Source organism: Oncorhynchus masou, chromosome 21 (assembly GCF_036934945.1).
Source record: "Oncorhynchus masou masou isolate Uvic2021 chromosome 21, UVic_Omas_1.1, whole genome shotgun sequence".
Lineage (NCBI taxonomy): Eukaryota > Metazoa > Chordata > Actinopteri > Salmoniformes > Salmonidae > Oncorhynchus > Oncorhynchus masou.
The window spans coordinates 10,515,082-10,542,406 of NC_088232.1; the positions used below are offsets into that span (position 1 = coordinate 10,515,082).

The window sequence follows — 27,325 nt, forward strand, 5'->3', positions numbered from 1 at the left end:
CCTCTGTACAACATGTTCTCTCTCACAGTTCAGTATCATTCAATAGATCAGGTGTACAAACGTGTGTGTGTGTGTGTAAAATGTGTGTGCATGCAAGCGTTTGTTCCATGCATACGTGTGTGTGTGTGTGTGTGTGTGTGTGTGTGTGTGTGTGTGTGTGTGTGTGTGTGTGTGTGTGTGTGTGTGTGTGTGTGTGTGTGTGTGTGTGTGTGTGTGTGTGTGTGTGTGTGTGTGTGTGTGTGCGTAAAAAAATAAAACACATCTATTAGAATAGAATCCATAATAGGCACTTGTCACTTGTCTGAGCGACACAAAGCCACTATTTATAAAAGGTATTTTCTATCTGTCCGTCATGCATGCCTTTTAATGAATCATTTCACCCCATGAATATTAATGCTGTATAATATTGAATTAATAACCGGTGATTATGACGGACTGACCAGTGATAATTAACATATAAACAGGATCACTTTAGAAGATCATGGCTGTGTCCATAAATGGCACCCTATTAAGTGCACTATTTTTGGTCCTTAGGGGTCTGGTCAAAAGTAGTGCAATATATAGTGAATAGGGTGCCATTTGGAATGACGACCATGTCTTATTCATCGTTGCTGTTGTGGCTTGTTGGACCCTTGAGTGTACATAGCGAGTCGGGTTTTGTCCCAAATGGCATCCTATTCCCTATGTACTGCACTACTTTTGGCCAGACTTCCAAGGGTCCTGGTCAAAAAATAGTGCACTAAATAGGGAATAGGGTATAATTTGGGACATGGCCCCTTTGCCGGTCTCATCTTAAATGACAGTGGCTGTCTGTCTGCAAGCTAGCGTGACTATTCATTAGGTCCTCTTATCATGGTCATTAGCCCTAGATGAATATATACTAGATCCTGTTCATGTCAACTCAGCAAAAAAAGAAACGTCCTCTCACTGTCAACTGCATTTATTTTCAGAAAACTTAACATGTGTAAATATTTGTATGAATATAACAAGAATCAACAACTGAGACATCAACTGAACAAGTTCCACAGACATGTGACTAACAGAAATGGAATAATGTGTCCCTGAACAACAGTCAGTATCTGGTGTGGCCACCACCTGCATTAAGTACTGCAGTACATCTCCTCCTCATGGACTGCACCAGATTTGACAGTTATTGTTGTGAGATGTTACCCCACTCTTCCACCAAGGCACCTGCAAGTTCCCACACATTTCTGGGGGGGAATGGCCCTAGCCCTCACCCTCCGATCCAACAGGTCCCAGACATGCTCAACGGGCTTGAGATCTGGGCTCTTCGCTGGCCATGGCAGAACACTGACATTCTTGTCTTGCAGGAAATCACGCACAGAACGAGCAGTATGGCTGGTGGCATTGTCATGCTGGAGGGTCATGTCAGGATGAGCCTGCAGGAAGGGTACCACATGAGGGAGGAGGATGTCTTACCTGTAACGCACAGCGTTGATATTGCCTACAATGTCAACAAGCTCAGTCCGATGATGCTGTGACACACCGCCCCAGACCATGATGAACCCTCCACCTCCAAATCAATCCCTCTCCAGAGTACAGGCCTCGGTGTGACGCTCATTCCTTTGACGATAAGCGTGAATCTGACCATCAACCCTGGTGAGACAAAACCGTGACTCGTCAGTGAAGAACACTTTTTTGCCAGACCCACCGTCGCTCGACCAGACGGGATTGTGCCCATAGGCAACGTTGTTGCCGGTGATGTCTGGTAAGGACCTTCCTTACAACAGGCCTACAAGCCCTCACTCCAGCCCTCACTACAAGCCCTCACTCCAGTCTGAGCATTGATGGAGGGATTGTGCATTCCTGGTGTAATTCGGGCAGTTGTACCTGTCCCACAGGTGTGATGTTCGGATGTACCAATCCTGTGCAGGTGTTGTTACACGTGGTCTGCCACTGCGAGGATGATCAGCTGTCCATCCTGTCTCCCTGTAGCGCTGTCTTAGGCTTCTCACAGTACAGATATTGCAATTTATTTCCCTGGCCACATTTGCAGTCCTCATGCCTCCTTGCAACATGCCTAAGGCATGTTCACACGGATGAGGAGGGACCCTGGGCATCTTTCTTTTGATGTTTTTCAGAGTCGGTAGAAAGGCCTCTTTAGTGTCCTACGTTTTCATAACTGTGACCTTAATTGCCTACCGTCTGTAAGCTGTTAGTGTCATAATGACCGTCCCACAGTTGCATGTTCATTAATTGTTTAGGGTTCATTGAACAAGTACGGGAAACAGTGTTTAAACCCTTTACAATGATTTTTAGGAATTATCTTTGAAAGCCAGGGTCCTGAAAAAGGGACGTTTATTTTTTTGCTGAGTTCAGTTTTCCCCTATCCACAAACAACCACAGTTTAAATAATTGTTCTTTGGCGACTTTTACATTTCTATCTGCTTTTATCCCTTTGTCCTTTTTGTTCCTCCCTGCTTCCCCTCTTCCTCAGGACACATCATTATTCTTCAGTCAGCATGACACTCTTTTCATGTCACAACACCAAAGGATAACATGATCTCCTTTTGAAAGCACCGTTGAAATACGCTCCCTGGAATATCCTGTTGCCTCCCACTCCATTGTGTGTTAGCATAATGATTAGCATTTCCCAATAGAATGTGCTGCTGTGCAGGCTAGCATCGTTAGCCTGAATTGTAGCATTAGCATATTAGCTAATTGCCTTCTGTAGGTCAACAAGGGGAATGATTAGCATTAGCATTCAGTGAGGATGCCTGGCTTGAATGCTACTGGATGCCCATCCACTTAAACTGAGTGGATTTAGCAGCAGATTTATGAGCAAAGTCTAATCTCATTAGTTCCCGGTCCTCTGCTCACCTCATTGATTACCAAAACGTTAATTTACATGCTATGATTACTAATTAGGCATTTGTACCCTGTCCGAAATCATCCTGTTAGTCGCACATGGGGATGTTTGACACGTACTCCTCTGCCTTAAGTGTTGCCTCTTGCGCCGCTGAATAGGTAGCTTTTCGTTTAGCGCCCAAAAGCTAAGACACTTAGGGAGGGTGGTCACGTGCGCGAGCAGGGCAGATGTCTTGGGCTTGAGCCTCAGTGTGAGCCCAATCGGGAGGAAGTGGTACTTGCTAAGGAAGCATCGTGATGTCCTTTACATTAGCATGTGACATACTCCCATCCTTTCAGATACATATCATTTTCATCTTGGTCCCTGCAATGCTAAACACATAGTAGTTCAATAGATACACTGAGTGTACAAAACATTTAGGAATATTGAGTTGCTCCCCCTTTTGCCCTCCGAATAGTCTCAATTTGTCGGGGCATGGACTCTTCAAGGTGTCGAAAGCGTTCCACAGGGATGCTGGCCCATGTTGACTTTAATGCTTCCCACAGTTGTGTCAAGTTGGCTGGGTGTCCTTTGGGTGGTGGACCATTCTTGATACACACGGGGAAACTGTTGAGCGTGAAAAACCAACTAGCGTTGTAGTTCTTGACACATGTAAACCGGTGCGCCCTGGCACCTACTACCATAACCGTGTTCAAGGGCACTTAAATATTTAGGTTTGCTTATTCACCTTCTGAATGGCACACATACAATCCATGTCTCAACTGTCTCCAGGCTTAAAAAATCCTTCTTTAACCTGTCTCCTAACCTTTATCTACACTGATTGAAATGGATTTAACAGGTGACATCAATAAGGGATCATAGCTTTCACCTGGTCAGTCTGTCATGGAAAGAGCAAGTGTTCCTAATGTTTTGTGCACTCAGTATGTTATTGTACATGTGAAGAATGCAAGTCTTGCAAATTGTATTTCCATTTAAAAGACCTTCCATTTATTTATAGATACTCAGGATGCATCCCAAATGGCACCCTATTCCCTGAATACATTTACATTTCAGTCATTTAGCAGAAGCTCTTATAAAGAGTGACTGACAGTAGTGAGTGCATACATTTTTGTACTTTTTCTACTGGTCACCCGTGGGAATCGAACCCACAATCTTGGCGTTGCAAGCGCCATGCTCTACCAACTGTATTGCACTACATACTTCACATTCATATTCTTCTCATTTTATTCAATCGTTCTCTCACATGCTGACCAGACCGGACACGTCGCGTGCGCTAGCGTCGCAAAATAAATGTGGCAGAAATTAAAGTTAGCTAGCAAGTGCAAGCTAGCTGGCTAAATTGCCATACATGTTTAATGCTTTTCGACATGTCCCCAAATTAATGTCATTGGTTCAGAGTTTGTTTTGATATTTTAACCTGCGTGTCGTGATCGTGTTTGGTGTGGGGGGCAAAATTAATTTATGCACGATAGCGCACTATGGCGCACACGCGCAGCGGGTTTTGTTTCCGTGTCAGAATAATAGTAGAGAGAACGATTCATTTCAGATTTTATTTATTTCTTCACATTCCCAGTGGGTCAGAAGTTTACATACACTCAATTAGTATTTGGTAGCATTGCCTTTAAATTGTTTAACGGGTCAAACATTTCAGGTAGCCTTCCACAAGCTTCCCACAATAAGTTTTTGCCCATTCCTCCTGACAGAGCTGGCCTCCTTGCTCGCACACGGTTTTTCAGTTCTGCTCACAAACCTTCTATAGAATTGCGGTCAGGGCTTTGTGATGGCCACTCCAATACCTTGATTTTGTTGTCCTTGAGCCATTTTGCCACAACTTTGAAAGTATGCTTGGGGTCATTGTCCTTTTGGAAGACCCATTTGCGACCAAGCTTTAACTTCCTGACTTATGTCTTGAGATGTTGCTTCAATATATCCACATAATTGTCCTCCCTCATGAAGCCATCTATTTTGTGAAGTACACCAGTCCCTCCTGCAGCAAATCATCCCCACATCATGATGCTGCCACCCTCGTGCTTCATGGTTGGGATGGTGTTCTTCGGTTTGCAAGCCTCCCCCTTTTTCCTCCAAACATAATGATGGTCATTATGGCCAAACACTTCTATTTTTGTTTCATCAGACCAGAGGACATTTCTCCAAAAAGTATGATCTTTGTCCCCATGTGCAGTTGCAAACCGTAGTCTGGCTTTTTTATGGCGGTTTTGGAGCAGTGGCTTCTTCCTTGCTGAGCGGCCTTTCAGGTTATGTCGACATCGGATCCGTTTTACTGTGGATATAGATACTTTTGTACCTGTTTCCTCCAGCATGTTGACAAGGTCCTTTGCTGTTGTTCTGGGGTTGATTTGCACTTTTCGCACCAAAGTTTGTTCATCTTTAGGAGACAAAATGCTTGTCCTTCCTGAGTGGTATGACAGCTGCATGGTCCCATGGTGTTTATACTTGTGTACAATTGTTTGTACAGATGAACATGGTACCTTCAGGTATTTAGAAATTGCTCCCAGCATGAACCAGACTTGTGGAGGTCTACATTTTTTTTTCTGAGATCTTGGCTGATTTATTTCAATTTTTGAAGGTAGGCCTTAAAATACACTCACAGGTACACCTCCAATTGACTCAAATTATGTCAATTAGAAGCTTCTAAAGCCATGACATCATTTTCTGGAATTGTCCAAGCTCTTTAACGGCACATGTAAACTTCTGACCCACTGGAATTGTGATACAGTGAATTATAAGTGAAATCAACCGATAGGCAAGTGCCCTAATCAACGCCACATCCTCTTGAGGTAACTCAGCACTTTTCACATCAATGCCTCCAGAATGTTGTCAATTACCCCAACATCTATCCTTTCATATGTTGACCATGAAACTAGCATCCGATAGCATTATATCAGGCACACAACGCCCTTTCATCTTGGCATGGTGAGACAGATGGATACTATTCATTGTGTCTGCATCCTAAATCGAGCCGCAGAGTGGAGGTGTCATAGTACCCATAAAACCTAGCGGTCAAAAGGTGCTAGAGATAACGTGCAGGAGCTTGCAGGGATTTGTAGTCTTCCATGATGTCTACTTTTATGCTAATGAGCATTTTCAAATCGGATAGTAAATCGAGCGAAATATATTGATAATTCACCTTGTCCGAGAGAGATTTATGTGGTTATGAAAATGTCACGTCAGGGTAAACCTACACGAAACACAGCCCTTGTTTGAAGTGTTTCTAAAAATCCCCTATGGGAAAAAATGTAGGGTGGGAAAAACGATTTGGAACCATTTCCTTGTTTTACCGCTAGATTTTGTGGGTATTATGATTCATACTGTGGTAGTCTATGGCGCCATCATTCCATTCGTGGTGCACGACTATGGGCCCTGGTCAAAAGTAATGCATTATGAAGGGAATCATGGTATAATTTGGGGTGCAAACACTGTGGAGATGCAATTAAATACACTTTCTGTCCCACTCCATACTAATGTCTCTAACATGCCCTTTAATCTGCTCTGTAGTGTGGATAACCAGAGAGGTTATCACCAGAGGACTTGCCATCTGAGACACTGTGTTCCTTATGGAAGTATATTATATGGTGTGTGTATATACTGTATGGTGCAACTGAGTATGGGAGGTAAGTGTGTGTGTGTGGGTGGGGGGATGTATGTTGGAGTGAGAGAGACTGAGAGATAGAGATTTAAAAAAGGGTTAAGCATATGGAAGAGGAGAGGACCGGTGAGGAACAGAAAGCATGGATTCACAGAAATGCAATCCTTTTGTAGTTCCATCCTACCAACCTGTCGACAGGGTGGCCTGACCAGCTGTTCCACAGCACCGTGTCACACACTGACACTACTTCACCCCCAATGTCTTGTCTAGGTCTGTGCCAGTCGGATATAGGCTGGGCCTGTTTCCTAATAACACACACGCCTAGAGAGAGAGAGGTGTTTTTTTAATTAAGGTTGTCAACAGGAAACCAACACATCTCGGCGTCTGTCTGTCCATCTGTCACCTCCTCTGGCTCTCTGTGTGTCGGTCGGTCTGTCTCCTCTCTTGCTTCTTCCCTTTGGCTCTTTCGATCTCTTGGTGTGTGTCTTTTGGTATGTCTCTCTGTCTTGTTCTCTTTCTGAATGTTTGCGTTTCGGTGTGTATGCATGTCTGTATGTCTCTTTAAACCCACCCGATTTCCCCTCTCTCTGATTCAAACTGCGTTTCAGCTATGCAGAGTGAGCAGCCAGAGGGAGAAGAGAGACTTTCCAGTTTTTCCCCTTTGCCCGACACTCCCAGAGGATTGGAGTGTCTATCTTTCTAGCCCAAGGTCTTATTTGAGCCTTGTCAGTTTGGTCAAGCGTGGACTGGGGTGCATATAGCAGCGAGCTGGGCAGAAGAGTTACACTGTTGTCCCGCTTTCTATCCTTTGTCTTCATCACTGTCAAAAACAATGCTTTCGCAAAACCTCGACCTCATCCAGCTTTACTCTACTGTGTCATATCCTTCAGTGTTCCATTTTTCAAACGCATTTCTTCCCTTACACCCCTTTAAGACTTCACTAGTGCTTTCTCTGCATTGGCGTAGCTCGTGCGTAACCAGGAGCCGTCAGCAATGTGAAATACAGTGAAATGAATCACGCTGATACGCCGGGTCACCTGAGATCTTTGGTTACACACGTGTACATAGTCCTGGATGGTGGATCTGTCGTGGATGAATGCTCTGCTGCTCTTTGGAAACCCATCTGGTGGGTCAGCTGCAGAGGCAGGGTTTGCCTGAGCACACACACTCAATCCTCGGAACCCCAGACTCAACCCAAACTCAACCCTCGGAACCCCATATATGCATATATTATATATATTTTGTTTGTTTGTTTGTTGCCCTAGCACTACACAGCTGATTCAAACGATCAACCATCGATGATGAGTTGATTATTTGAGTCAGCGGTGTAGTGCACATACTGCACATGTTGAACACATATACGCACTCGTACAATCAGTCGAACGCACACCTCTAATCCAGTCTGTGGTCACTCTCCTCTCCTTCCCTCTACTCTATCAGGTGGGTCTGCTCTGGGCTGTGTGGTGTGTGTGCGCGTGCGTGCCCTTCCAACGCCCCTCCAACCTACCGGACCACTGCAAATAAGTATTCACTGCAACCATTCAACACCGGTATCTTTTACCCCCCCCCCCCAAGCAAAGGAGATTTTACTTTTCATTCAAATGACAGTCATTTTTACATTTTCTTTTCTCCATCACAGCCTAGTGTATAAAAAAAGCTTTATTTGAATAGATGAAGTGCATAGAAAAGGTCATCAAAAAGGCAGATTCATTTATTAGTAATTTTTTATATATTGTAACACCTATCATCTTTGGATAAATGTATCATGAATACCAATTATTCTTTAACAGTATTATCCAACTCTACTACCAGTCTGTCTCCGTGACAAAATGGCACCCTATTCCCTACGTAGTGCAAAGTAGTACACTATATATGGAATGGGGTGGCATTTGGGACACGTGTGCTTCCTTTGCACATTCAATTTACCATTCACATTTTATTTAACACATACCCTTCCCTCATCTCTTATTCAAGGCTGACAAGGTAGCCCACAATCCTCTTGGATTTGAAGGCGACCCACAATCCTACAGCGCTTTCTAAGAGAGGATTCAGTGTAGCTATTCCCTCCGCAAGGCAAGTGTAGAGACACAAAGTAGAGTCGCAATTCAACGGCTCAAACACGAGACGTATGTGGCAGGGTCTACAGACAATCACGGATTGCGAAACGAAAACCTGCCCCATCACGGCTGGCGACGTCTCGCTCCCAGACAAATTAAACAACTTCTTTGTGCACTTTCTTTGATGTTTTGAGTGTGGCTGCTGAAATCCGTGTGTGTGTGTGTGTGTGTGTGTGTGTGTGTGTGTGTGTGTGTGTGTGTGTGTGTGTGTGTGTGTGTGTGTGTGTGTGTGTGTGTGTGTGTGTGTGTGTGTGTGCGTGCGTGCGTGCGTGCGTGCGTGCGTGCGTGCGTGCGCCCTTTTTGACACGTCCTCCCACTGCCTGGAGGTAAGGGACAATGTGGAGGTGACTGTGGTGGCATGCCTGACTCCCGATCTCTAGTGACACTGAAAACAGAAACAGACAGTGTGAACACACACACTGGAAAAAGGATGGGAGTGAAGCAGAATCATTAGAACGCTGTTGGCGGAACACACAACATAAATGCACACTCCTACACAAACCATAGGTATACAAATAGGCAGGTGTGACATTTGTATTCGTACCTGTCGATTGCAGAGGGAGAGGAAGAGTGAAAAGGAGAGAGGGAGAGAGATGAAGAGAGGGAGAGGAAGAGTGAAAAGGAGAGAGGGAGAGGAAGAGTGAAAAGGAGAGAGGGAGAGAGATGAAGAGAGGGAGAGGAAGAGTGAAAAGGAGAGAGCGAGAGAGATGAAGAGAGGGAGAGGAAGAGTGAAAAGGAGAGAGGGAGAGAGATGAAGAGAGGGAGAGGAAGAGTGAAAAGGAGAGAGGGAGAGAGATGAAGAGAGGGAGAGGAAGAGTGAAAAGGAGAGAGGGAGAGAGATGAAGAGAGGGAGAGGAAGAGTGAAAAGGAGAGAGGGAGAGAGAAGCTGGATAATGTGACTGGAGCCATTTTAGCAACAGGGAAAATTCCATCCTCTCTGGGCTAGTTGAAGATTCATTCATTAGCTTTTCTATCCTACTCAGCATGAATGAGATGAGTAGAAATAGTGTCTCAAAAGAGGGTCAAAATATACGACTACCCTGAGATGAGCTCTAACCCCATATCATTATGATGTTATTGTCAAACCTCAAACTACTGCACAAACCCACTCGTGTGTGTGTGTGTGTGTGTGTGTGTGACTGCGTGTGTGTGGAGTCATCACGACTCAGTCTATTCATTTACAAAACCATTTGATAACCACATCTTTCATGTCGCTCAAACACTCCTTCTAATCCCAATCTGAAGAATCTCATTTTGGAATGTCTTTGCCCCCCAAGACAGACACTTAATTTCACCAGATGCCAAACATCTCTCAAGTCTTGCCTCTTCCGTTTTCATAGAACATGGCAACCTATTCAGGCCTATGGGCCCTGGTCAGAAGTAGTGCTCTGTAACGGGAATAAAGTGCCATTTGGGATGCAGCCTTAACTCGAGCGTGCTACGTTAACCTTCAGTCAGTAGTTACTTTGCTCCCGGGAAAACCAACAGCAAGCCAGCGGTCGTAGGACCTTGTGCGTGCGTGTGTGTGAGCCTTGTTTGGATTTTCCGAGGAGATTGTTTGGACAGGAGCGGCTGCTGGTGTTTAAAAGGACAGACACATTGGTATATGCACGCACACTCAGATCCACAGAGATAAGGGAAGGAAAAATGGCTTGTTTCACTCCCTGCCCCAGTGAAGTCTTGCAGAATGCAGGTCCACATAAACAAGCATAACAAAAACAAAGGAGGGAGAGAGAGAGAGAAAGAGAGAGAGAGAGAGAGAGAGAGAGAAGAGAGAGAAGCGAATATGAAAAAGATTCAGCTGTGATATAAAACATTATGTATGTATAAAACTGGGACAGCGAGTGCGATAGCTCCTGCTCCTGTGTGTGTGTGGGTGTGTGTGTGTGTGTGTGTGTGTGTGTGTTTTGAAGAGATGGATTCCTTGTGCCTGCAGATACAGTTAATCACTCATCTGTATATATGCATCTGCTATATACAGTACTTTGGGGGTCAACATTACTCCCTAGCAGGTGTGTGTGTTGAGTACAAAGATGTGCCCAGAAGGGCTCAGGTACAGTACTTGATATGATTCTATACTTGTAACCTTCAGTGTCCATATAACACTATTGCGGGAGTAAATTATTCTACTGATAGGTCACCCTTGTTGAAATTACAGTGTTGGTCGGGGGGAGGTGATATCAATGTCTGTGGCACCTCAGCAGGAGATTCCGTGACATTCGTCTGTGCCTGTCTGTCTGTCTGTCTGTCTGTCTGTCTGTCTGTCTGTCTGTCTGTCTGTCTGTCTGTCTGTCTGTCTTTCTTTCTTAGAGATGGCACAAATCTTCATGTCCAGCTCCTCTGTACTGAATGTTCCATTGGGTCCATTGTAAATCATGTGCAGTATTTTACAGTTTCGTGTTTGACCCAGGTCTGATATGCGTGCACCTAAACATCTGGTTTCTGTCCTCCCGTTAGAAGGGGTGTGTGTGTTTTGTGGTGTGTATGTGTTTTTTTGTATGCCCCCAAACCACCCATTCTTCCCATCTGTTCCCAGGGAGTTAGGTCGCCCAGTTAGTTTCAAACGTCGTGTACTCTCATCCACTAACCTGAAGCTTATAAATGAATGAATTATGCAACAGGTGGGTCTAATCCTGGTTGCTGATTAGTTAACACCGCATTCCAGTCGTTGTCTATTCCACAAGTAACCACCGGCTAAGGCTATGATGCAATATACTCTCATCAACCCAAATGGAATTTTAAACTTAATCTCCACTGTAAAAAAAAATAATAATCTAGACATCATGTCCCCTTTTCTTTTAGACTACAATTTGGTTTTCAACAGCAGCCATTTCTAGAAAGCTGTCTGTCTGTCTCTCTGACCTTTTTCAATATTGAAATTTGATCTCCACTGTCCCATTTGAGGATTAACGTGTCAGGGTGAGACCTGTTTTCTCAGTCAGTGGAAATCATGAATAAGCATAATATTTATGGATACATACAAAGAAATGTCAATAGAAAAACGGGCCAACCGAAACGAAATGCAGCTAGTTTGCTGTGTTTCCAGTTTGAAGTGATTGTGCTGGCTGTGTAGTTGGCTCGCACCTCTGAACATTGTCCTGACGAGAGAGCACATTTTCTATGCCGGTGCGAAATCGCTCCTCATTAGCTCATTGTAAATGTCACTACAAATAAATGTCACTACAAAACAGCCTGAAAAAAAAGCAAATGCAGCTACTTTGCTGTTATTCTGTCTGCACTATTTGGACATGACTTTGTTCGCCGTAGTTGGCTAGCGAGCAACCAAGGGATATGAACGTTGCCAGGCAGCATGGCAACAGAACATTAGAACGAACGACTTGGATACAGAATAAAAGACTTCATGACTGGGTCGCGTCTTTGGCAACCTAACCGATCGAATGAACGACCAGCCGGCTTGGGTACTAACCATAGATTTGCGTCAGGACTATATCTCGTTGAAGGATGAAATAGTATGAATAAAAAATGTTTTTGAATTAAAAATATATAAATCGTTATTTAAATATGTTGGTAACCAGTTGTATAAAAGTGATGACACCCTCGAAGCCGGTGTTTGGAGGATATATTGGCATGGTTTGCCGGCCATCGACTTCGTACCAATATTTCCTCCAAATACCGGCTTCTCTGGCATTGTCACTTAAATGCCTGTACACTGACGGATGCTGCAACAGTTAATATTGATATTAATATAGCAATTAATATTGCTTATTGTTGCCCAATAAACTGCAGCACCAGTCATCAGTGTGCAGGTATCGATCTAAATTTCATAACTTTTATAACTCCACTGTGTGTGTGTGTGTGCGTGTGTGTGTGTGTATGCACTCCCCAAACCATTCTGTGTCTCTTCTCACTTGTCTCTACCAGGGAGATGACCCAGATAGACCAGTCCATGACTGCTGAACCCATATGTCTCTGGTCAGATTTAGTGTACTGATTTAGTTACAGTTCATATAAGGAAATCAGTCAATTTATATAAATAAATTAGGCCCTAATCTATGGATTTCACATGACTGGGCAGGGGTGCACCCATTGGGGAGCCAGGCCCAGCCAATCAGAATAGTTTATTGTTTCCCCCACAAAAGGGCTTTATTACAGACCAAAATACTCCTCAGTTTCATCAGCTGTCCGGATGGCTGGTCTCAGACGATCCCGCAGGTGAAGAAGCCAGATGTGGAGGTCTTGGGCTGGCGTGATTACACGTGGTCTGCAGTTGTGAGGCCGGTTGGACGTACTGCCAAGTTCTCTAGAGAAATGAACGTTAAATTCTCTGGCAACAGCTCTGGTGGACATTCCTGCCGTCCGCATGCCAATTGCACGCTCCCTCAACTTGTGGCATTGTGTTGTGTGACACAACTGCCCATTTTAGTGGCCTTTTACTGTGCCCGGCACAAGGTGCACCTGTGTAATGAGCATGCTGTTTAATTAATCAGCTTCTTCTGTCATTCTGCCCCTGAACAAGGCACTTAACCCACTGTTCCTAGGCCGTCATTCCTAGGCCGTCATTGAAATTAAGAATTTGTTCTTAACTGACTTGCCTCGTTAAATAAAGGTAAAATAAAATACAAATTCTTGACATGCCACACCTTTCAAGTGGATGGATTATCTTGGCAAAGGAGCAATAACAGGGATGTGAGATGTGAACAAATTTGTGCACAAAATGTGAGAGAAAAGGTTTTTGTGCGTATGGAACATTTCTGGGATCTTTTATTTCACCTCATGAAACAGGGGGCCAACTTTACACGACCAACACTTTATGTTTGTTCAGTGTGTGTGTGTATAGGAAATATGGTACTTTTTGGGATGTAACCTATGTGTGCTTATGCACACCAGTAACCATCGGTCTCCTCTCCTCCTGATTCACCAGGGAGGTAACCCAGATAGACCAGTTCCTCCAGGAGACGGCGGCGCGGGAGGCCAACGCCAAGGTGCGCCTGCAGCAGTTCATCGAGGAGCTCCTGGACCGTGCCGACCGTGCCGAGAAACAGCTGCAGATCATCAGCAGCTGCGGGACCACGCCCAACGGCAGCATGGGACGCTGCAGCCTGCCCGGCACCAACAAGGGCTCCAACAATGGACGCCAGGTGAGCTAATCTAAGACCACTTTTGTTTTTGATTACACAAATGGTTAAGGTAAGCTGACTCTAGATCTGTAGCCTGCCAGGCTCCAATAGGGCTTCAAATGCCAAGTGATCTGGAGTTGAGAGAGGAAGTTGACTGTATAGTAGACAAACAAAAGTCAGATTTGTGTTAGGGCAGCCTAATGGCTAAGCGTTGGGGAAAGTAAGCTGATCCTAGATCTGTGTCTGGTGATCTGGAGTGGAGAAGAAGTTGCCCTGGAAACTGATCTGAGGTCAGATTTGTGTGTGGGAACCTAATGTGTTGTACATTCCTTTAAATATAGTCCTTGCATAATTAGTCAACATAACATAAGTCACTTATATAATTGGTTCTACAACTGCATATGTTACTTCCAGGTCAAATAAATGGGGTCATTGTTTTGGGGTGGTATTGGCATCTTTTAAATGATCGGTGATGAACATAAATAAATGATTTTGGAGCGACATGAAAACAGGCAGTTTGATAATCTAACCTAGCATGTGGATGTCTGAGACCCAAATGGCAACTTATTCCCTACATAGTGCACTACTTTTGACCAGAGCTCTATGGGTCCTTGTCAAAAGTAGTGCACTATATTTGGAATGGGCAGCATCTTATCACTTGGGCTATTGGAAACAGGCAAGGCGGGCGTGTTGTGATACGTGTCGACTCACCACAATTTTGCTTTTAATTTGATCTGGGACGATAGTGAGTGTGTTAAATATTTATTAAACAGAAGGGCAGAGCGCTGGACTGTGAATAGCGGAATTGGACAGCGAAGGAGAAGAGGTGTGTGTGTGTGTGTGTGTGTGTGTGTGTGTGGCTGCTGGTCATGTCACCACTCTATTTCTTCATTTACCTCAGAGGTATAATTGGTTGTCTAGGTGTTAGTCATTACTACATTACTATAATAGGTGTTAGTCATTACTACATTACTATTACTATAATAGGTGTTAGACATTACTACATTACTATTACTATAATAGGTGTTAGTCATTGCCACATTACTATTATAATAATAGGTGTTAGTCATTACTACATTACTATTACTATAATAGGTGTTAGTCATCACTACATTACTATTACTATAATATATGTCAGTCATTACTACATTACTATTAATATAATAGGTGTTAGTCATTACTACATTACTATTACTATAATAGGTGTTAGTCATTACTACATTACCATTACTATAATAGTCATTAGTCATTACTACATTACCATTACTATAATAGGTGTTAGTCATTACTACATTACTATTACTATAATAGGTGTTAGTCATTACTACATTACTATTACTATAATAGGTGTTAGTCATTACTGCATTAATATGACTATAATAGGTGGTGGTCATTGCTACATTACTATTACTATAATAGGTGTTAGTCATTACTACATTACTATTACTATAATAGGTGTTAGTCATTACTACATTACTATCACTATAATAGGTGTTAGTCATTACTACATTACTATCACTATAGTAGGTGTTAGTCATTACTATATTACTATCACTATAATAGGTGTTAGTCATTACTACATTACTATCACATACTAGGTGTTAGTCATTACTATTACTATAATAGGTGTTAGTCATTACTACATTACTATTACTATAATAGGTGTTGGTCATTACTACATTACTATTACTATAATAGGTGTTAGTCATTACTACATTACTATCACATACTAGGTGATAGTCATTACTATTACTATAATAGGTGTTAGTCATTACTACATTACTATTACTATAATAGGTGTTAGTCATTACTACATTACTATTACTATAATAGGTGTTAGTCATTACTGCATTAATATGACTATAATAGGTGATGGTCATTGCTACATTACTATTACTATAATAGGTGTTAGTCATTACTACATTACTATTACTATAATAGGTGTTAGTCGTTACTACATTACTATTACTATAATAGGTGTTAGTCATTACTGCATTACTATTACTATAATAGGTGTTAGTCATTACTATATTACTATTACTATACTAGGTATTAGTCATTACTACATTACTATTACTATAATAGGTGTTAGTCATTACTACATTAATATTACTATAATAGGTGTTAGTCATTACTACATTACTATTACTATAATAGGTGTTAGTCATTACTGCATTACTATTACTATAATAGGTGTTAGTCATTACTACATTACTATTGCTATAATAGGTGTTAGTCATTACTACATGACTATTACTATAATAGCTGTTAGTCGTTACCACATTACTATTGCTATAATAGGTGGTGGTCATTGCTTCATTAATATTACTATAATAGGTGTTAGTCATTACTATATTACTATCACTATAATAGGTGTTTGTCATTACTACATTACTATCACTATACTAGGTGTTAGTCATTACTATTACTATAATAGGTGTTAGTCATTACTACATTACTATTACTATAATAGGTGTTAGTCATTACTACATTACTATTACTATAATAGGTGTTTGTCATTACTACATTACTATTACTATAATAGGTGTTAGTCGTTACTACATTACTGTTACTATAATAGTTGTTAGTCATTACTACATTACTATTGCTATAATAGGTGTTAGTCATTACTGCATTACTATTACTATAATAGATGTTAGTCATTACTACATTACTATTACTATAATAGGTGTTAGTCATTACTACATGACTATTACTATAATAGGTGTTAGTCGTTACTACATTACTATTGCTATAATAGGTGTTAGTCATTACTACATTACTATTACTATAATAGGTGTTAGTCATTACTACATTACTATTACTATAATAGGTGTTAGTCATTACTATATTACTATCACTATAATAGGTGTTAGTCATTGCTACATTACTATCACTATACTAGGTGTTAGTCATTACTATTACTATAATATGTGTTAGTCATTACTACATTACTATTACTATAATAGGTGTTAGTCATTACTACATTACTATTACTATAATAGGTGTTAGTCGTTACTGCATTACTATTACTATAATAGGTGTTAGTCATTTCTGCATTACTATTACTATAATAGGTGTTAGTCATTACTACATTACTATTACTATACTAGGTGTTAGTCATTACTACATTACTATCACTATAATAGGTGTTAGTCATTACTATATTACTATCACTATAATAGGTGTTAGTCATTACTACATTACTATTACTATAATAGGTGTTAGTCATTACTACATTACTATTACTATACTAGGTATTAGTCATTACTACATTACTATTACTATAATAGGTGTTAGTCATTACTACATTAATATTACTATAATAGGTGTTTGTCATTACTACATTACTATTACTATAATAGGTGTTAGTCGTTACTACATTACTATTACTATAATAGGTGTTAGTCGTTACATTACATTACATTACATTACATTTAAGTCATTTAGCAGACGCTCTTATCCAGAGCGACTTACAAATTGGGTACTACATTACAATTGCTATACTAGGTGTTAGTCATTACTACATTACTATTACTATAATAGGTGTTAGTCATTACTACATTACTATTACTATAATAGGTGTTAGTCATTACTACATTACTATTACGCTAAAAGGTGTTAGTCAGTACTGTTTTTTGGGGTAGAGATGCACTCAGCTTTAATTTAAATGCTACATAGGTTTTAGCAAATGATCAGGTATTTTGATTACAGGAATCAGTAGTGTCTGACTCACTTGATATCAGGGTTACCCTTGAGGCATGAGGAAATTCTGCGGGGACGTTTCAGAATTTCCTCATGCCATTAGATATGATCTGAAACCTAAAATATTGTATTGGTATAGATTCCATGTAGAAAACTTACAGTAGAGGTAATGATAACATGTTCCCATATTATAGACCAAAACAAGGTAGACATTGTGATACTAAGCTCTCCCCTGCCATTTCCAATTCTAAAGTGTCATTTATCCAAGTCTTGTTAGTAAGAAAGAAGGGGCCAGTTTCTATCCATTTTCCTTCCATCTATCGTTTCCATGGAGACACCAGTGGCTCAACTTGTTCTAGTCGTCCAGGTCAGGTGACAGTGCAGTAGATGGTCTCTGATTCATCTTAGACACCGCATATTCTACTCTCCCTCCCTGTTATCTCTCCCATCTCTGACCTCTCCCACAGTTGACGGAGTTAAGTGAATGTGTGTTTCCCGCGCCGCCCAGATTCCCCACCATTGACCATGCACAACCTGCAACCCATCCAGCTCATTCATTACCCAGCCTGATGTAGCCTAGCTTGGTTTGTGTCCCAACTGGCACCCTATTCTCTACGTCGCACACTACAATTGATCAGATCAGATGTATCTGGTCAAAGCTAGTGCTCTATATAGGGAATAGGGCGCCATTTGGGATGCACTCCCTAGTCTACGTTAGTGCTCTATTAAGTGGCTAAATTGTCAACATTTTACAGGGTTTGGGCTTAACCTGTGTTAAGAGGCTGTTAGACAGTCAGTGATGTGCAGCGGTGTTGTTATGATGCTTTTGAGGCTTGATTTGTATCCACAGTAGTCATCTTGTTTGTCTTCTTGTGCTTATGATTTGTTGTTTTCAGTGTTCTTGTGTCCTTGGCTAGGATATTATTATATTAAGGACATTTGGCATGCTATGGACAACAGAAAATACTGCATGCTGGCGCACCGGCACATTGGCCATCCACGGTGCCCTTCTCTCTACCCTCCCTCCCTCCCTCCCTCCCTCCCTCCCTCCCTCCCTCCCTCCCTCCCTCCCTCCCTCCCCCTCCCTCCCTCCCTCCCTCCCTCCCTCCCTCCCTCCCTCCCTCCCTCCCTCCCTCCCTCGCTCCCTCCCTCTGATTCTGTTTGGGTAGTGAGTGAGATGGATGGGTGTTTGCCTGCTTCCTCCCTTGTCTGTTTCCACTGATGCTGGACCCAGACAGGGTTTTCTCTCTCACTCTCTGTGTGTGTGTGTGTGTGACATACACACCTCAGTACATCTGAGATATATGGGAAGCCCCTGTAGGGAATTTGCTTGAAGAGAGGATTAGAGCGAGAGAGTTGGCGAGAAGGAATCTACAGAGGGTAGTGAGAAAAAGGGAGTGGTACTGTAGATTAAGGTATTTGGGGCGAGAGGAGAAGAGCGGGATACAGGCCAGTAGAGAGACGGGAGAGACGGTGTGAGTTCCTATACAGTAGATGAAGGGAGGGGAAGAGACATGGAAAAAAACAGAGGGAAGGATGATAAAGGGAAATGTGGCAGGCCCACGCCCAAAGCTTTCTGAATACCTTCGGCTCCTTGTGTAAAAGAGGGGGATTGCCAACCCTCCCTCCCTTTCCACACTCTGTCTGACCAGGGTGGTCAAAAGTAGTGGAATATATAGAGAATAGGGTGCCCTTTTGGGACGTCGTCGCTCTCTTTCAGACAGCTGGGATTACACTTCCTTAATGTCTGCCAACTAGCTGCCATGTTTTTAGAGCCTCAGCCAATCACAGTTAATTATCCCTGAACCTCAGACATCACTCGCATACAGGAGCTTTGTAGTTTCCTCCAGTGTGTGGGTGTGTGTGTGTGTGTGTGTGCACGTGAGAAGTGAGTATGTGTGTTGAAGCGATAGACTGGACTCCCACCTTTTCTCTTTTTTTCTTCATTTGTCAATACCTTTCATGATAGCGGAATGACTGTTTTTCCTGTTGTTATTGAAATGGTGAATTCGACATTTCACCGAGCAAAGCCCTTTTTGAAAGTCAACTCTGATCCACTCCCACTCATTTTAGTCGTTCGTTTGGCTAACTAATTGGTCTCTGTGGTATTGTATCGTTGTGTGAAGTTGACGTCCACGGTGGCATTTTCAAAATGGTGGACAGCCCAACGTTGACGGAGTTGACGAACGAGGGGGGATTCTGCTGCCGTGCGGAACATGACGGTAACATTTGATCATGATGGAAACCAAACGAGGGGGGTCTATGGTGATTGGGCTAAGAGTGGCTGAGGGGTGGGATTAAAGAGCTTATGTTCGGTAATGTGTTATTCTTATGTGATTGGGTTATATAAAAGTACCATGTATATGTCAAATATATGTGTATATATATATATATATATATATATATAGCTGAAAAGCTGTAAAAACCCAAAAAGATATGTGTCCTCAGAGAGGGGTGGCGGTGGATTGGTGAGTAAAAAATATATAAATGAGAACTATTTGATCATGATGGACATGACATGGACATACCACTATGACTTATTGATTGTCAAGTTTCCTCTTCCTGGTGCAGCCCCTTGTTGATACTCCATTGGGGGTGGATCTCAATAGTGTTCAGGGGTTTCCTTTGCCAGACGGCTATTGTCATGTAAAGGTACAACGGGCTCAATGTAATTTACCGTTAATTAACATAAACACAAGCCGCTGACGCGTGCCTTTGTAACATCGACATTGAAAAAAAGGCGAATAAATCATTTGAATATACAGTGGAAGTCGGAAATTGACATACACCTCAGCCAAATACATTTGAACTCAGTTTTTCACAATTCCTGACATTTAATCCTAGTAAAAATTCCCCGTCTTAGGTCAGTTAGGATCACCACTTAATTATAAGAATATGAAATGTCAGAATAATAGTAGAGAGAATGATTTATTTCAGATTTTATTTATTTCATCACATTCCCAGTGGGTCAGAAGTTTACATACACTCAATTAGTATTTGGTAGCATTGCCTTTAAATTGTTTAACTTGGGTCAAGCGTTTCGGGTGGCCTTCCACAAGATTCCCACAATAAGTTGGGTGAGTTTTGGCTCATTCCTTCACACAGAGCTGGTGTAACTGAGTCAGGTTTGTAGGCCTCCTTGCTCGCACACACTTTTTCAGTTCTGCCCACAAATATTCTATAGGTTTGAGGTCAGGACTTTGTGATGGCCAGTCCAATACCTTGACTTTGTTGTCCTTAAGCCATTTTGCCACAACTTTGGAAGTATGCTTAGGGTCATTGTCCATTTGGAAGACCCATTTGCAACCAACCTTTAACTTCCTGACAGATGTCTTGAGATGTTGCTTCAATATATCCACAATTTTCCTCCGTCACAATGTCATTTTGTGACGTACACCAGTCCCTCCTGCAGCAAAGCACCCTCACAACATGATGCTGCCACCCCCGTGCTTCACGTTTGGGATGTGGTTCTTCGGCTTGCAAGCCTCCCCCTTTTTTCTCCAAACATAACAATGGTCATTATGGCCAAACAGTTCCATTTTTGTTTTATCAGACCAGAGGACATTTCTCCAAAAAGTATGATCTTTTACCCATGTGCAGTTGCAAACTGTAGTCTGGCTTTTTTATGGCGGTTTTGGAGCAGTGGCTTCTTCCTTGCTGAGCGGCCTTTCGGGTTATGTTGATAGGATGAACCAGACTTGTGGAGGTCTACCATTTTTTTTCTGAGGTCTTGGCTGATTCATTTTGAGTTTGAAGGTAGGCCTTGAAATACATCCACAGGTACACCTCCAATTGACTGAAATTATGTAAATTAGCCTATCAGAAGCTTCTAAAGCCATGACATAATTTTCTGGAATTTTCCAAGCTGTTTAAAGGCACAGTCAACGTAGTGTATGTAAACTTCTGACGCACTGGAATTGTGATTCAGTGAATTATAAGTGAAATAATCTGTCTGTAAAAAATTACTTGTGTCATGCACGAAGTAGATGTCCTAACCAACTTGCCAAAACTATAGTTTGTTAACAAGGCATTTGTGGAGTGGTTTAAAAACGAGTTTTAATGAAACCAACCTAAGTGTATGTAAACTTCCCGACTTCAACTGTACACCATCACAATAAATCCATGATTTATTTTAGGCAGGTCTAAACGAACATTATGATGTAAAGAACATGTATTTCAGAAGAACAGAACATGGGTTTGACGACTGTACAGTCGTGGCCAAAAGTTTTGAGAATGACACAAATATACATTTTCACAAAGTTTGCTGATTCAGTGTCTTCATATATTTCTGTCACATGTTACTATGGAATACGGAAGTATAATGACAAGCACTTCATAAGTGTCAAAGGCTTTTATTGACAATTACATGAAGTTGATGCAAAGAGTCAATATTTGCAGTGTTGCATGCTGTCAGTTAACTTCTGGGCCATATGCTGACTGATGGCAGCCCATTCTTGCATAATCAATGCTTGGTGTTTGTCAGAATTTGTGGGGTTTTGTTTGTCCACCTGCTTCTTGAGGATTGACCACAAGTTCTCAATGGGATTAAGGTCAGGGGAGTTTCCTGGCCACGGACCCAAAATAACGATGTTTTGTTCCCCGAGCCACTTAGTTATCAATTTTATCTTATGGCAAGGTAACACATCATGCTGGAAAAGGCATTGTTCGTCATCAAACTGTTCCTGGATGGTTGGGAGAAGTTGCTCTCGGAGGATGTGTTGGTACCATTCTTTATTCATTGCTGTGTTCTTAGGCAACATTGTGAGTGAGCCCACTCCACTGGCTGAGAAGCAACCCCACACATGAATGGTCTCAGGATGCTTTACTGTTGGCATGACACAGGACTGATGGTAGCGCTCACCTTGTCTTCTCCGGACAAGCTTTTTTCCAGATGCCCCAAACAATCGGAAAGGGGATTCATCAGAGATAATGACTTCACCCCAGTCCTCAGCAGTCCAATCCCTGTACCTTTTGCAGAACATCAGTCTGTCCCTGATGTTTTTCCTAGAGAGAAGTGGCTTCTTTGCTGCCCTTCTTGACACCAGGCCATCCTCCAAAAGTCTTCGCCTCACTGTGCATGCAGATGCACTCACACCTGCCTGCTGTCATTCCTGAGCAATTAATTGCTATTCATCTGATCACTCTTCATAACATTCTGAAGTAAATGCAAATTGACATCATACAAACTGAGGCAGCAGACTGAAAATGTATATTTGTGTCATTGTCAAATTTTAGCCACGACTGTAAGGTATGTTATCTGGCTATGCGTCCTGTTGTAGGCTTGTTAATTTAGCTGTGCCAGTCCTGTGCCATTATTTTATATTATATGATTTTATAATAAGAAGAAATGTAATTGAACTTCGCTGAATAAGATCGAAAGGATATTTTTCCCATTCCATAGCGAGTGAGCAAATGAAGTGGCTATGTTGAGCATTAAAAGTGATCATTTTAAACAGGTCCTATATGCTAGATTTTGAGTTATTTGGCAACTTTAATTGTGAATGATCCAAACCTTACAATGTCTTAGAATCACATGGTGTGACAACCAATGCTTGCGCTCTGTTCCTTGCTTCAGGCTGTGCACGCTGTTCTCCCATTCGTTTGATTTAGAATGGCCCATTATCAAATGGGCAGGGTGCAAAGTGTCATCCGTATGCACTCGAATAGCGAATGGAGGTCACTTTTCCACCTGTTAGTTTTTCAATAGGCTACTCTGGTTATTTCACTCTATGCATAATCCACTGTTTGAGGAGCACACAGCTTCTCGCTGTGGAACAGGTGATTTTCTGCCCAAACTCTGTATGCTATGGGCTCTCCAACCCTGTTCCTTCAGCTACCCAGTGCTTCATTTGGGAAACCAAGTGAAATCCGTTCGGGAGCAACGATAGTAACATGTTTTCTCAACACATATTGAAATAAACCGTTGACAGTCCCAAACTCATGGATAGAAAGCAGAGCATAAGGTAACCAGGATCCATAAAAATACAGTCCACACTCAAAGGCGATTTACTAGAATTAGTTTCATTTTGCAGTATAGGCTAGACCAGTTATGTACCAAAGGCATCTCAAATCAGTTTAACGGCACAATCGTATTTTTTTTTTCTCGGGCTCATATACATTATAGGCCTATGGGTTTAATCATCACCTTTCGAAAGCGCTGGCCATTTCATTGTAATGCTTTGAAACAACATCCACAGCGACCATGTTTTCCACTCCGTTTCTTTCTTCAAACTGATCAGTCCCAGTGAGGAGAGTTTGAAAAGCACGCTACTCTTTTGATGATAAGTGTTTGATGTGATTTTCGATTTCATTTGCGTTGATGTCCGAGTGGTTAGAGGGACAATGGAGCCCTGAGTACCAGGCCATTAGTGACCCGATGGTCGTTAGCGAGCTGGGTACTACCAACGCGTGTCCAGGGTGCATGAGAGGAGATTACCGCGGTCATGACTCGTGTGGCCGGTATTACGGTCACCGCAACAGACCGAGGTGCGTGGTCATGACTCAGTGTGGCCGGTATTACGGTCACCGCAACAGACCGAGGTGCGTGGTCATGACTCAGTGTGGCCGTTATTACGGTCACCGCAACAGACCGAGGTGCGCGGTCATGACTCAGTGTGGCCGGTATTACGGTCACCGCAACAGACCGAGGTGCGAATACTTTCTGAAGGCACTTGTAGATAAGATTGTGCTGGATGGAAAAGTAATCCGTTGATGCACCTCCATCACACCGTTTTGACCTATCCTACATACCTCAAATCAGTTCAGATGAAGGGAAAGAGACGAGAACATGTATATCTGACGAAGAGAAGTTGATTCTTGTTCTTTGATTAACTACACACAGTATGTTGTTGTTATTATTACATTTGGGAATGTGAGTGTTGTAGCCAATCACCACCTCCCATTGAGTGAGTGCTTTAAACCAATCACCTCTTGGGCTTTGAATGAGAGTAGTTGTCCTCGTTATGGGTCGTATTTTAAAAGGTATCACACCTATACACCGGCATTTGAAGTAAGTCTGTTTTATGTGCTTCAGTTTTTATTGTGTGTGTGTGTGTGTGTGTGATTTATTGGAAACGGGGGGGATGTGATGTGTTGTTGACCCTTGACAAACAAACTATCCTCTGAACATAACACAGCAGTATTCAAGGAAACAGTTTAATGTATTGACACACCTGTCACTCTCTGCCCCCATCTCTCATTCTTTCTTTCTTTCTTTCTTTCTTTCTTTCTTTCTTTCTTTCTTTCTTTCTTTCTTTCTTTCTTTCTTTCTTTCTTTTCTTTTTTCTTCTTTCCTTCCTTCCTTCTTTCTGTCAGAGGAACTCCAGTATCTCTGGGACTTCTAGGGGCATGTACCAGGTCTCTGACCGACGATCCTCTCCCAGCACCGGGTAAGCCAGTCCTCCATACGCTATCCCACACTGCACTGCTCTCCGCCACACAAACAAAGTAGCATAAACTTGCCCGTACACACTGATCTAAGGCCAGTTAAAAAATAAATAATTATGTAACCTTTATTTAACTAGGTAAGTCAGTTAAGAACAAATTCTTCTTTACAATGACGGCCTACCCCGGCCAAACCCTAACGACACTGGGCCAATTGTGCGCCGCCCTATGGGACTCCCAATCACGTCCGGTTGTGATACAGCCTGGAATCAATCCAGGGGTCTGGAGTGACGCCTCCAGCTCTGAGATGCAATGCCTTAGACCGCCGCGCCACTTCGGGAGCCCAGAGTTGTGTCCCCTCCCCATGGTTGAGGTTAGAATAGTGGGAGATGAGCTGATTTCTAGATCTGTGACTTCCACATCCCATCTTCCCCCTTAACTCTCTGCACTGTAAGTGGCTTTGGATAAGAGCATCTGTTAAAGGTAAGATGCAACGCAATGCAATGCAACCCCCCCCCCCCCGGTGCACTTAGGTACAGTGACTTGATGTGGGGCCCTATGCTTGGGGGCCAGTGGTCCAGCAGATGGATTCTGAGCACCAGACCGTGGCCTGAAGTGTGCATTTGACTGGGGCAACAATGACTCTGACCGAACTGGACTCCCGCCCTCCGTGTTGGAAGGTATCAGAGGGCACCAGCCAGGTTGTGTTGGTCCAGTACTGTGCCCTGGCCCTTTGACAGCCTCACAAAACACAACATCCTGTTTTCCTGCCGGGTGCTGAAGTGAGACCGAATCTGTCAGCCACGCAGAAACAGTAGGGGAATGTTCTGTCCTAGCTCTTGCCTCCCGCCACTATGCGTTCGCACTCACACCAAATGCACACAAGCGAACATGGCACACACATACACACACACAGCCGAGGGGCATCGCCACTTCTCTTTGACACATGCTTGTAAATGACGGCGGTCACTGCCAGCAATGACTTAAAGTGTCAGTCCTGCTTCCTCAGGCCTGACTGCCTCTGTGGGCACAGGGCAGAGAGAGTGAGGGGGAGCGATACAGAAAGAGAGGTAGAACCTGTTTCTTTAAAAAAAAAAGCTCTCTGTTGATGTGCACTTTTATTTCGGTGTGTTCATGGATAACTTATTTGTTTTGGTTCACCCCCTACTATTAGTGAACTATGTGATTATGTTGGGTGTGAGTAAACAAGCGAACATTAGATTGGGATGAAATAGTAAGTTGCAGGTGGTTTTCGCCCTATTAATTTCTCAATTCTAAATGTCAAAGTTTCATCCTTACCAAGGATATGATTCAGCCCGTATGGTTTTCAGATCGTCACCGACTGATCTCCCCGTCTTTGCGCAATGATGCATCCTCATGTGTATTTTGATTTGAGTGGCTCACTGAATGGTCCAAATTTGACCCCCCCCCCATCTCATACATCTTGAGACGCCCATCTCATTCTCTTTCCTTCACTGCTGATCCAATCCCACCCACGCTGGGCTGCATCCCAAATGGCATCCTATTCCCTATTTAGCGCACTCATTTTGTAAATACAAATGGAATAGGGTGCCTTTTGGTATGCAGCCCTGGAGCCCTAATGATCAAGCTCCGTATCACCATAGTATCATATCCACACAGAACATTGTGTATTTTTAAATGTAGACCTTTTCTGCATCGTTATGTAACTCTGTGTGTGTGTGTGTGTGTGTGTGTGTGTGTGTGTGTGTGTGTGTGTGTGTGTGTGTGTGTGTGTGTGTGTGCGTGTGTGTAGCTCGTGATTTTACCGACCTTCTGGTCACACAACTTCCGCTCACCTCAGACGATGACATTGTTCCTCTTCGGCCGTCGTTTTATTTTGGGGCGAGACAATCGTGAAGTCACACACACACACACACTCCTCCCAAGCCTTCCCGAGTACAGTGAATCGTGATGGTAGTTAGTCACGAAGTGACCATTTCACTTCCTAGATTAGAACATCCCATTAATGCCCTCGTTCTCCCAGAGATGTATTTGTTCCAAATGCAGTGACGGAAGATGCTATTTAGCTGCTTGTATGAGAAATAGATATTTGAACCTTTGCATATTTGGGTTTGAAAAATATCTTATTTTGGTGCTTTATTGACGTGGTCTGGATAATTCGCACTGAAGTCATCGACATTTTGCACCGAGATGGCTACTCTGTCGCCCATCCTGAGCCCCACTGTGCATTACTGGTCAGGAAACTGTCCTTCCCTGTTATACACTTGAATAATGATCTGTACCCAATTAGCCAGCTCTGCTGATTTGATTCCACAATATTGATCCGACCTGTGGCTTTTATCGCTAAAGCCACCACTCCTATATAGGTTGTGTACCAAGTACCACCTTATTCCCGATACGGTGTGCTACTTTTGACTAGAGCCCTATCTGCCTTGGTCTAAAGTATCGTATAGGGAATAGGGTGCCATTTGGGATTCAACCCAAGTCACAATGCCAAGTGGCCTCTCCTCTGCTTCTTAAGCGGTGTCACTAGGGTCAATGTATGCATGTTCTACCGTAGTGGAGATGAGGTGAACACATGCACATTTTAGAGTATTCCATTGGTTCTATGGTTCTATGGTGC

General features: G+C 42.7%; 1 protein-coding gene across 1 annotated transcript in view; it reads left to right on the forward strand.

Moving 5' to 3' along the window:
- LOC135507802 (F-box only protein 41-like) overlaps positions 1-27,325 on the forward strand; it is a 96,528-nt gene that overhangs the window by 50,447 nt on the left and 18,756 nt on the right. The window contains exons 4-5 of the mRNA XM_064927466.1: positions 13,437-13,653; positions 24,652-24,725. Coding sequence (XP_064783538.1) covers positions 13,437-13,653; positions 24,652-24,725 — 291 coding nt within the window. The remainder of the gene's footprint in view (positions 1-13,436; positions 13,654-24,651; positions 24,726-27,325) is intronic.